Source organism: Heterodontus francisci, chromosome 24 (assembly GCF_036365525.1).
Source record: "Heterodontus francisci isolate sHetFra1 chromosome 24, sHetFra1.hap1, whole genome shotgun sequence".
In the NCBI taxonomy this organism is placed as follows: Eukaryota; Metazoa; Chordata; class Chondrichthyes; order Heterodontiformes; family Heterodontidae; genus Heterodontus; species Heterodontus francisci.
Window position 1 is genome coordinate 28988132 of NC_090394.1, and position 12477 is coordinate 29000608.

The 12477-nt window shown below is 44.4% G+C and overlaps 1 protein-coding gene across 3 annotated transcripts in view; it reads right to left on the reverse strand.

Moving 5' to 3' along the window:
* The window catches only part of sdk1a (sidekick cell adhesion molecule 1a), a 973689-nt gene that overhangs the window by 287252 nt on the left and 673960 nt on the right, over positions 1-12477 (reverse strand). For all 3 annotated transcript variants that reach the window (XM_068055814.1, XM_068055813.1, XM_068055815.1), the window contains exons 12-13: positions 3191-3293; positions 1306-1482 (exon numbers count right to left, since the gene is read on the reverse strand). In XM_068055814.1, the coding sequence (XP_067911915.1) occupies positions 1306-1482; positions 3191-3293 (280 nt within the window). The remainder of the gene's footprint in view (positions 1-1305; positions 1483-3190; positions 3294-12477) is intronic.

Below are 12477 nucleotides of genomic sequence, written 5' to 3' on the forward strand. Positions count from 1 at the left end.
TGATTTTTAATTGCTGACTGCCTTTTTTTTAGATGAGAAACAGGTGGCTGGCAGCTGAAAAACTGCTCCCAAGGCTTTTCTCTGCTGTACAGGCTGAGCAGCTGAGAGATGTAAAACTGAAGTGCTAAGATGCCAGCACTGCCAAGAAGGTATAATTATAAGTTGACATAGGCGCTTTCCATAATAAATGTGGACATAGGAATTTATTGCGGAAATATAAAGATAAAGACAGAATATATGAATTTAAAATGGTGACTGAATTATGTCTGCTTGCCCTGACCTAATTAACTCTCAACCTGTACCTCCACTTCACATGAAAACCATGTTTGATCTGGTCATACTAGGAGTAAACTAGAATTATAGACAGATATATGGAAATACTGACAATTACTTGTAAATATCAATTGAAACTTCAACCAAATGAAATAAAATACAGGTATGTGCCAAACTGGACTGTCTGTCATAACTTTAACACTCTATAAATGCTGTAAATTTATTCACATTGCACTCATGTATAAAACATATACCCCAGAAGCATATAAATTACTGAGATAGAATTGTGCAAACACCTAACATGTTTGTTTAACATTCCTCCATTTGCTATCGAAACAAGAGAGCATAACAATTTATTTTAAATGAGTTAACACCTTTGTTAAAGTATCCCAAACATGGAGGTTAATAAACAGTTGCATAGCAAGTATTTGTTCTGAAAATGCTACCTGTGCCAAAATAATTTTTGCTGCTAAATTTGATCGTTATTCACTTTGACTGGGGGAGACTGTGATGTGGTGGTAATATCTAGCAAAAACTAGTAATTCAGAGTTGCAGGCTAATATCCTAGGGACATGGGTTCAAATTCCACCACAGCAGCTGGAGGAATTTCAATTCAAATCAAGAAATAAAAAAAAATCAATTGATTAATAAATATCTGGAATTGAAAGCTAGTCTCAGTAATGGTGCCATGAAACTACAATCGATTGTCTTCAAAATCCATCAGGTTCACTCATGTCCTTGAGGGAAGGAAATCTGCCGTCGTCACCTGGTCTGGTCTCCATGTGAACCCAGACCCACAGCAATCTGGTTGACTCTTAACTGTCCTCTGAAATGGCCCAGCAAGCCATTCAGTTCAAGGGCAATTCGGGATGGGCAACAAATGCTGGCCTTGCCAGTGATGCCCACATCCCATGAAAGAATAAAAAAATGACTGCACTGGTAAATTGTACTAAGGATTACGGCAGAAATTCACTGTAAAACCATTGGGAAAATTGTCCAGCTTGATGGGAAAATGACATCTTGTATACTCACATGACTTCCAGGCGGGCAGTTCTGAAGTCATTCCCTCCCAAGGACAGAACCTCACAGGTATAGTCACCAATATCACCTGACCAAGTTTGACTAATGTGAAGTGAGCCATTTTGCCCAATGGTAATTCTGGGTACAGCATTTGCATTGATAATATTTCCATCCTTCTTCCAGACAAACCTAGAGAAATAATACAGACGCTTTCAATGCTCCACAGTAGTAACACCATTAATGCAGTTAAGTGACACTTCTTTAACACCAAAGACTTTGGGTTGGATGGCAAGTAAAAATGTAAAAAATCTCAAACCTGAACCCAACTTGCCTTGAAACCACCCAGTTCTATTTTTAACAGTTGGGATGGGGAATGGGCAACAAATCCAATCCTAGGAGACCTGTCACTCATTTAAATATTTCAATGAGGCTGTGCACTTCTGTTTTTTCTTTCTCTATTCCAGTTTTAATACTGGATAGCCAGGTTTTCTGAACCTAGGGAAACTGGCAGCTAAATGGAGGTGAGGACAGCTGCATGGAACAGCTAAGTGCTTTCCCAGACTGCTTGTGGGCCAAGAGGACCAGGAGTACTTCCTCCCAAACCCCAAGCCAATCTGTTAACTTCCTAAGCGATCGGACCCGCTCCCTCAGCAATCACAAGCCCCCCAACCCAGCAGTCATTGCCTCTCCCCAACCCCTCCCATCACTCCCTTCTATCTTTCTCTGACCACCCCCCTTAGATTTATCCCCAACCTCTCATCTTTCCCTCTGATCTCTTTCCAACCAAATTTTGTTTGTCCTCCAACATCCTCAATCATCCCTAACCCTCCAAACCATGGTCTACCCAACCCCTCATGATTTCTACACTGAGTAGGACAAAACCAACCTGCTCTTGGGCTGCAGCCTCTTCTGCATTGCTCCCCGCCTCAAAGAGAGCCAAGCCTGCCAATCAGACTTTCTTCTGGGCAGGGAACTTTATTTTAAAAAAGACGGACGTTATGGAGTTAAAACTTCACGTTTTGCTCCAGCTAGAACTGCCCGTGCTTGGATATACTGCTCCAGTTAAAATCAGGGCCTTTATCATTTACAACTACAGTCTAAGATAGGATTCAATTTTATGGATACAAGGTGATGTTTCAATAGTTGCAGCATATGGCAAAAAAAATGCCCAAATAATTATATATACATGGAGATACATAGAGGGTCAGCACTGTGGTTTGTAACATAAGCACACTTTAACAACACACAGAACAACAGGGCATACAAGTAATCAGGAATCAAATACAAGATACTCTATCTATTGCTTGTGTGAAAAGTGTCAGTGAGACATTTCAGCAACCAGGGATGTTTCCTCCTATTTTGCATAGGTGTTGAATAGGTTCAAACTGAAGGCAAGTTTGCCACTGCTTCAGATGGAATTGAAAGTAGTAATAAAACTGCATGCGCATAATGCAGACATCTGGATTCAGCATTTGGTCTCTTAGCAGTTCCAGAAAAACCTACTGGTATTCATTGGCAGTCGACCAATTGCAGAATTCAGAATTGATCAACAACAATTTGCACTTACATAGCAGTTTTAATGTAGAAAAGTATTTGGAGGCGCTTCACAGAGGCATAATCAAAAATTGGTATCGAGCCAGTTGAAGGAATAATAGGAGAAGCATGCTGAAAAGAATTTGTGAGCCATAAAGTAGCTAAACTGGATATGTCCTTTTCTGTTAGCTACAAAATACTGTTCATGTAAAGCAGGTCAAGGTATTTACTAATAATGAATAGCCAAGAATCAAAAAACAGGAATATGTCTGATCTTGCTGCTGTGCAGCATTTCACTGACTATAGAAAGCTAACTATTTGGAATGGTTATCTTAATTGCAGATTTTGTACCAGACTAACTCACCGGATTGTGACCCTGGGGTCATGAGATGCTCCACATATTAGGACGGCTGTTGTTCCTTTGATTACACTGCGGTCCTTGGGTGGGACTGAGATGAAGGTACGAGCTAGGAGAAACAAAAGACAGTTGGCATTCTTAAGTTATCCATATTGCACTAACATTTTACTAAGCTCAGCTATGTATATTACCTCATTATGGCATAGAGGAAACCTCTATTTATTGTAAGAAATGTTTTCAATACTCCTTTTAGACTCTTAATACTGGCTTACTAATTCAGCATTCTTTGCATTGTACTAACTCGACTGCCATGCCGAGGAAAAAAAATTATCTTTGACTAATGTATAGGTAACTAGACAATTGCACATGATTTGTGATTTCAAATGCATTTCAAAATCTAAGTTCCAGAACACCTTTTTTTTTTTAAGAACATTACAGTGCAGTACAGGCCCTTCGGCCCTCGATGTTGCGCCGACCTGTGAAACCATCTGACCTACACTATTCCATTTTCATCCATATGTCTATCCAATGACCACTTAAATGCCCTTAAAGTTGGCGAGTCTACTACTGTTGCAGGCAGGGCGTTCCACGCCCCTACTACTCTCTGAGTAAAGAAACTACCTCTGACATCTGTCCTATATCTATCACCCCTCAACTTAAAGCTATGTCCCCTCGTGTTTGCCATCACCATCCGAGGAAAAAGACTCTCACTATCCACCCTATCTAACCCTCTGATTATCTTACATGTCTCTATTAAGTCACCTCTCCTCCTCCTTCTCTCCAACGAAAACAACCTCAAGTCCCTCAGCCTTTCCTCGTAAGACCTTCCCCTCCATACCAGGCAACATCCTAGTAAATCTCCTCTGCACCCTTTCCATAGCTTCCACATCCTTCCTATAATGCGGTGACCAGAACTGCACGCAATACTCCAGGTGCAGTCTCACCAGAGTTTTGTACAGCTGCAGCATGCCTTACTGAAATCCAGATACACCACATCCACTGCTTTACCCTCATCCAACTGTTTGGTCACCTTCTCGAAAAACTCTAAGGTTTGTGAGGCACGACCTACCCGTCACAAAACCGTGCTGACTATCGCTAATGAACTTATTCTTTTCAAGATGATTATAAATCCTGTCTCTTATAACCTTTTCCAACATTTTACCCACAACCGAAGTAAGGCTCACAGGTCTATAATTACCAGGGCTGTCTCTGCTCCCCTTCTTGAACAAGGGGACAACATTTGTTATCCTCCAGTCTTCCGGCACTATTCCTGTCGACAATGACGACATAAAGATCAAGGACAAAGGCTCTGCAATCTCCTCCCTAGCTTTCCAGAGAATCCTAGGATAAATCCCATCTGGCCCAGGGGACTTATCTATTTTCACACTTTCCAAAATTGATAACACCTCCTCCTTGTGAACCTCAATCCCATCTAGCCTAGTAGCCTGAATCTCAGTATTCTCCTCGACAACATTTTCCTTCTCTACTGTAAATACTGACGCAAAATATTCATTTAACACTTCCCCTACCTCCTCTGATTCCACACACAACTTCCCACTACTATCCTTGATTGGCCCTAATCTAACTCTAGTCATTCTTTTATTCCTGATATGCCTATAGAAAGCCTTAGGGTTTTCCCTGATCCTATCCGCCAATGACTTCTCGTGTCCTCTCCTTGCTCTTCTTAGCTCTCCCTTTAGATCCTTCCTGGCTGGCTTGTAACTCTCAAGCGCCCTAACTGAGCCTTCACGTCTCATCCTAACATAAGCCTTCTTCTTCCTCTTGACAAGCGCTTCAACTTCTTTAGTAAACCACGGCTCCCTCGCTCGACAACTTCCTCCCTGCCTCACAGGTACATACTTATCAAGGACACGCAGTAGCTGCTCCTTGAATAAGCTCCACATTTCGATTGTTCCCATCCCCTGCAGTTTCCTTCCCCATCCTACGCATCCTAAATCTTGCCTAATCGCATCATAATTTCCTTTCCCCCAGCTATAATTTTTGCCCTGCGGTATAGACCTGTCCCTGCCCATCGCTAAGGTAAACCTAACCGAATTGTGATCACTATCACCAAAGTGCTCACCTACATCTAAATCTAACACCTGGCCGGGTTCATTACCCAGTACCAAATCCAATGTGGCATCGCCCCTGGTTGGCCTGTCTACATACTGTGTCAGAAAACCCTCCTGCACACACTGGACAATAACTGACCCATCTAAAGTACTCGAACTATAGTATTTCCAGTCAATATTTGGAAAGTTAAAGTCCCCCATAACAACTACCCTGTTACTTTCCATGTCTCCGAAATGGCCACTACATTGAGATCCCAGGTACCAACCCATGCTGCAAGCTCACCCACCTTATTCCGGATGCTCCTGGCGTTGAAGTAGACACGCTTTAAACCAGGTTCTTGCTTGCCAGTGCCCTCTTGCGTCCTTGTAACCTTATCCCTGACCTCACTACTCTCAACATCCTGTACACTGGCACTACAATTTAGGTTCCCATTCCCCTGCTGAATTAGTTTAAACCCCCCCGAAGAGCACTAGAAAATCTCCCCCCCAGGATATTGGTACCCCTCTGGTTCAGGTGAAGACCATCCTGTTTGTAGAGGTCCCACCTACCCCAGAAAGAGCCCCAATTATCCAGGAAACCAAAACCCTCCCTCCTGCACCATCCCTGCAGCCACGTGTTCAACTCCTCTCTCTCCCTATTCCTCGCTTCGCTATCACGTGGCACGGGCAACAACCCAGAGATAACAACTCTGTTTGTTCTCGCTCTAAGCTTCCACCCTAGCTCCCTGGATTTCTGTCTTAAATCCCCATCTCTCTTCCTACCTATGTCGTTGGTGCCTATGTGGACCACGACTTGGGGCTGCTTCCCCTCCCCCTTAAGGATCCCAAAATCACGATCCGAGACATCACGAACCCTGGCACCTGGGAGGCAACATACCAACCATGAGTCTCTCTCGTTCCCACAGAACCTCCTATCTGTTCCCCTAACTATGGAGTCCCCAATGACTAATGCTCTGCTCCTCTTCCCCCTCCCCTTCTGAGCAACAGGGACAGACTCTGTGCCAGATACCTGCACCCCATTGCTTACCCCTGGTAAGTCGTCCCCCGCAACAGTATCCAAAATGGTATACCTGTTGTTGAGGGAAACAGCCACAGGGGATCCCTGCACTGCCTGCTGGTTCCCTCTCCTTCCCCTGACGGTAACCCATCTACCTACTTCTTTTACCTGAGGTGTGACTACCTCCCCATAACTCCTCTCAATAACCCCCTCTGCCTCCCAAATGATCCGAAGTTCATCCAGCTCCCTAACGCGGTTCTCGAGGAGCTGGAGTTGAGTGCACTTCCCGCAGATGCAGTCAGCAGGGACACTCTTGGCGACCCTTACCTCCCACATTCTGCAGGAGGAACATACAACTGCCTTAACTTCCATTCCCTCTATGGAATGCACCTGTGCTGCATTTGCATGTTGATCTAAAGGATCCATTCATATCCAGGGTGACAGTAACTGACTAAGTCAAATTCCATTTTTATTATATTAAATTTCATGATTTTTTGGGGGATTTGGGGAATTTCATTTCACAATTCTTCTTTATAATTAGCTCCACTGGCTCATAATGTTTGAATAAGACAAATTTCCTTTGTTTCAGGGGATTCTACCATTGTTTTGGTAGTCATATTCCATGTTTTGGTCTAGCTTATTGTAAAACCCGCAGCTTCAGCATCCTCAATCATCTATCTGCATTTCTATGCTATCCACAGACACTGGTATTCGAAGAATGCTGTTTAATTACTCGAACAATAACGCTTGTGCATTTATGTAACTTCTTACTGCTCATCGTTCTTTTGGTGTACACCCAGTTTCTAAGAACTTAGTAAATCAACAAAGCAGGCCAAGGGAAAAGCCACGATTTTCCCCAAAACATGGCAGGTTGCTTTGTGCATATTGGAGAATATTAGACTTTCACTGCAACTGTTTAACTAACTTTGAGTTTGCTTCTACAACAGTCTGCAAAGTAACTATAAAGTCCTGAAAAATGAAGCATCTGCCTACTTGAAGAAACTTAAATAATAAATATTGTCAAACACATATGTGAAAGCTAATTGTAAATGTTAGTGGAATATATTTAGTTGTTTGAATGAAAACTAAGAGTTACACATAATGAAGCCACTTTCACATGTGGCAACCATTTATTTAATTTACTACATAATTGCTTTTCTCAATTACGTGCTGATATTGTGTAAGATATTAGTCAAATTCACACAAAACCTATTCATAATTTTCCATGAAAAGTGGTTATATCCATTGCTATTATCACTAGAAATTAAACACTGCCATGTCCAGTCATGAATGGTGGTGAACAATTAAACAACTAACTGAAGGAGGCGGCTACACAAATATCCCCATCCTCAATTATGGGGGAACCCCCATTAGTGCAAAAGATAAGGCTGAAGCATTTGCAACAATCTTCAGTTAGAAGTGCAGAGTGGATGATCCATCTTGGCCTCCTCCTGAAGTCCCCAGCATCACAGATATCAAGAAACATCTTGACATGATATCAAGAAAAAACTGAAGGCACTGGATACTGCAAAGGCTATGGGCCCTGACTACATTCCAGCAATAGTACTAAAGACCCGTGCTCCAGAACTTGCTGTGCCCTTAGCCAAGCTGTTCCAGTACAGCTACAACACTGGCATCTGCCCAGCAATGTAGAAAATTGCCCAGCTATGTCCTGTCCACAAAAAGCAGGAAAAGTCCAACTCGGCCAATTACTGCCCCATCAGTCCACTCTCAATCATCAGTAAAGTGATGAAAGGTGTCGTCAACAGTGCTATCAAGTGACACTTGCCGAGCAAGAACCTGCTCAGTGATGCTCAGTTTGGGTTCCGCCAGGGCCACTCAGCTCCTTACCTCATTACAGCCTTGGTTCAAACATGGACAAAAGAGCTGAACTGAAGAGGTGAGGTGAGAGTGACTGCCCTTGACATCAAGGTAGTATTTAACTGAGTATGGCATCAAGGAGCCCGAGCAAAACTGGAGTCAACTGAGAATCAGGTGGAAAACTCTCCGCTGGTTGGAGTCATACCTAGTGCAAATGAGGATGGTTATGGTTGTTGGAGGTCAATCATCTCAGTTCCAGTCAATGCAGGAGTTCCTCGGGATGGTGTCCTCGGCCCAACCATCTTCAGCTGCTTCATCAACGGCCTTCCTTCAATCATAAGGGCAGAAATGGGGGTGTTCGCTGATGATTGCACAATGTTGAGCACCATTCACGACTCCTCAGATATTGAAGCAGTCCGTGTCGAAATGCAGCAAGACCTGAACAATATCCAGGCTTGGGCTGAAAAGTGGCAAGTAACATTTGCGCCACACAAGTGCTAGGCAATGACCATCTCCGCCAAGAGAGAATCTAACCATCTCCCCTTGACATTCAATGGCATTACAATCGCTGAATCCCCCACTAGCAACATCCTGGGGGTTACCACTGACCAGAAAGTGAACTGGAGTAGACATTTTAATAACATGGCTACAACAGCAGGTCAGAGGCTAGGAATTCTGCGGTGAGTAACTCACCTCCTGACTCCCCGAAGCCTGTCCACCATCTACAAGATGCACTGCAGCAATGCACCAAGGCTCCTTCAACAGCACCTTCCAAACCCACGACCTCTAGCACCTAGAAGGACAAGGGCAGCAGATACAGGGGAACACCACCACCTGCAAATCCCCCTCCAAGCCACACTATCCTGACTTGGAACTATCTTGCCATACCTTCACTGTCGCTTGGTCAAAATCCTGGAACTCCCTTCTTAACAGCACATTAGGTGTACCTACCCCACATGGACTGCAGTGGTTCAAGAAGGCAGCTCACCACCACGTTCTCAAGGGCAATAAATGCTGGCCTAGCCAGCAACGCCCACATCCCAGGAACAAATTAAAAAAAACTTACTGTATAAATTGGGCTAAATGGCCTACTTAGACTCTGGACTAATGTGTTCTCTTTTAATACAACTATTAGTGCTCCCTTTCCCTTTGTTCCATGACATTTTGTCATTTAATTTCTCCTGACCTCTGCCCTATCACACACCTTCCCTTTTGTTCTTTTTACCCCTCTCCCTTTTAACTTCTTCATGCCCGCTTTATTTACTTAAAACCTATTACATTTCTAACCTTTGCCAGTTCTGATGAAAGGTCACAGCCCTGAAACGTTAACTCCATTTCTCTCTCCACCTGCTGAGTATTTCCAGCACTTTCTGTTTCTATTTTAGATTTCCAGCATCTGCAATATTTCGCCTACTTTTATCCCTATGTTACTGTAAATTACCTCTTGAAAAATGCAGCTGGATTACTAAAAATGGCACTCTTTCCACCTCCATAAACACCACAAGCATAATAAAATGGGTACCATCATCTCACTCAAATTGGCCATTCTGCTCACCTCCATATCACCAGAAGCTCAATGGAATAGATACCATCTTATTTGGCTCATTTGACAAACATTCCTCCTCCTCCACAGTTGATACCGATCAGTTATTTGAAAAATGTAAATTAGCCTGGTCACCACCAATGAAAATTAAATTTATCATGCAGCCAGGTCAAGATTGAAGTAATAGAAAAGGGTTGAATTTGATACTTCCTGGAAGGATTGATGCTTCATAGGTCTCTCTCAGGTAAACATAGAAGAACCCATAGCACTATTTAAAAGTAGAGCAAGGAGTAATCCCCAGTGTCCTGGCCAATATTTATCCCTCAATTAACATGACTAAAATAGATTATCTGCTCATTATCACATTGCTGTTTGTGAGAATGTGCTGTGCTCAAATTGGCTGCCACATTTCCTATATTGCAACAGTGACTACATTTCCAAGGTGTTTTGTTGGGTGTGAAGTGCTTTGGGACACCCTGAGGTTATGAAAGGCACTGCATAAATGTAAGTCTTTCATTCTTTTAGTTGATTCTAACATGCGTACTGAGTGCAACAGGGTTCCAACTTCCCAGCATTCCTTTTAGATCAGGGTTGTCCAACATACGGCCTCCCAAAGGTTTCCATTGGCCCGCGGATGTATTTCAGAGATGAGAAATTTCCCATTCGCTTCTTCTTTCAGACGGGCTTTTAAAAATATAGCGCTGTCAATTTCATAGCTGACAGATGCTGACATCGGGAACGGAAGTTTCTGAACTTCGAACAGATTCAGGGTTTATCAGCAGGGTCCGATCATTTTTTAAAAGCCTGCCGGAAAACGCCAAATCTGTCTAAAGTTCGGAAACCGCTGCTCCCAATGTCAGCTATGAAACTGACTTGCGATTTTTAAAAAAAAACTGACCAACCACAAAGCTGCTCTGCTGAGTGTTCCTGTTCCATGCAACTGTCAGGGAGAAAGTGTGGGGGACAGAGAGAGAACAAGGGCTGAATCTTCTGTGCCCGCCATGAAGAGAATGGCAGTCCACCCGCAGGGGCCGAATGTGGCTGAGCCACCGCAATCTTTCATGTGGCGACTCATTTAAATAGCGGGGTGGGCCACCCCCCAACAATCACAGGGAGAGGGCTGGCTGATCGTGCCTGGCAATGGCGTCAGCTGCCTGTGTGCAGGCGCTGACGCCATTTTTAAAGGGCTGTCAACCCTGCTGGGTAATTTAAATATTTAAAGCGCAAGTAAATAAAAATAAAGACATTTCTTCTGCCCCTCTCCCATTCCCCCAATGACAATTTAATTAATTATTTGTCCTTCCCCCCCCCCCCCCACCAAACACTTACCTTGTCCACCTGACAACACCCCCAACCACAAACTGCATAAACGCTAAACTACAACCCTTCCCACTATCTCCTACACCAATGCTGTTACTTTGACCCCGTTACCTCAACTCCCGCACTGATAAACTTACCTTCTTCCCGCTCCCCACCAGTGTGGTGCCTCATTTCCCCGGACGGGGATCCAAAGGCACGTGAGTGTCGGCCACCGGGTCAAAGATTGCAGTGGGAAATGAGGCAGCGGCATAAGTACCATTAATTCATTAATTTTAATTTATTTAAATATTCAAATGGGAGTCCTGTCGCCGCTGGTAAGGGCCAGGCCCTCCCGGTGTCAGGGTATGTGGCGGCCCTTTCCAGGAGGCATCTTCAAGCTCCTCCTGCCCCGGACCCCGACGCCTGGGAGAGAACAAAATCCAGCCCAGAGAGAGGGAGATGGGGGTGGGAGGGGACAGAGAGCGATGGAGAGGGGGACGGGGGGGGGGGCCACAGAGAAACAGAGAGAGAGAGAGAGAGAGACGGGCCGGGGGGGGGGGGGGGGGGGTGGCGGTGGGGCGACAGAGAGAGAGAGAGAGAGAGATGGGGGGGGACAGAGAGAGAGAGAGAGAGAGAGAGACGGGGGGGACAGAGAGAGAGAGAGAGAGAGAGAGACGGGGGGGACAGAGAGAGAGAGAGAGAGAGAGAGACGGGGGGGGACAGAGAGAGAGAGACGGGGGGGGACAGAGAGAGAGAGAGAGACGGGGGGGGCAGAGAGAGAGAGAGAGAGACGGGGGGACAGAGAGAGAAGTGGGGGACAGAGAGAGAAGTGGGGGACAGAGAAAGAAAGGGGGGACAGAGAGAGGGGGAGATAGAGAGAGAAAGTGGGGGAGAGAGAGAGAAAGGGGGGAAGAGAGAGAGGGCGGACACAGAAAGTGAGGGGGGAGGGGGAAGAGATCAACGTAGAGAGCGGCAACACAGAGGGGCTGACACAGAGAGAGGGAGAGTGAGTGATCAAGATCACTCCTGACAGATGGACATCTATCCGGAATACTCTGTATTGCTCCAAGAAGCGTGCAGGCAAACATTGACTACTTGTGCAAGCAACAAAATGCCAGGTATCTCTCTAAATCAGCGTCCAATATAGTGACGAGAAAGTAATTCAATAAATGAATCTTCTCATTTAAAGCTTCTTCGCAAAATTGCATTTGCTGTTTTGATTAATAGTAAGATAAAATTTTAATGCCTTTATCTTTCCAAAATTGTCTCAACAGCCCCCTGTGTAAGACAAATATTGTAATGTGGCTCCCCCCCCCACCCCATGTGAAAGGTTGGACAACTCTGTTTTAGATTGTTTCAGGACATAAGCCATTCCAGTAGATAGCGGTATTCCGTTTCATTTATTTTAAGGCATTTTTCTCTGCTTCCCTTTGCTTAGATCACTCATGTTTCATGTAACATTGGCCTATTAAATAGATTCCTAAAGAATGCTCCCTCCTGAAACATTAGCTTCATTCACTTTCAGATGCTGACCAATCCAGGATTTTTTAAAAACCTAGCA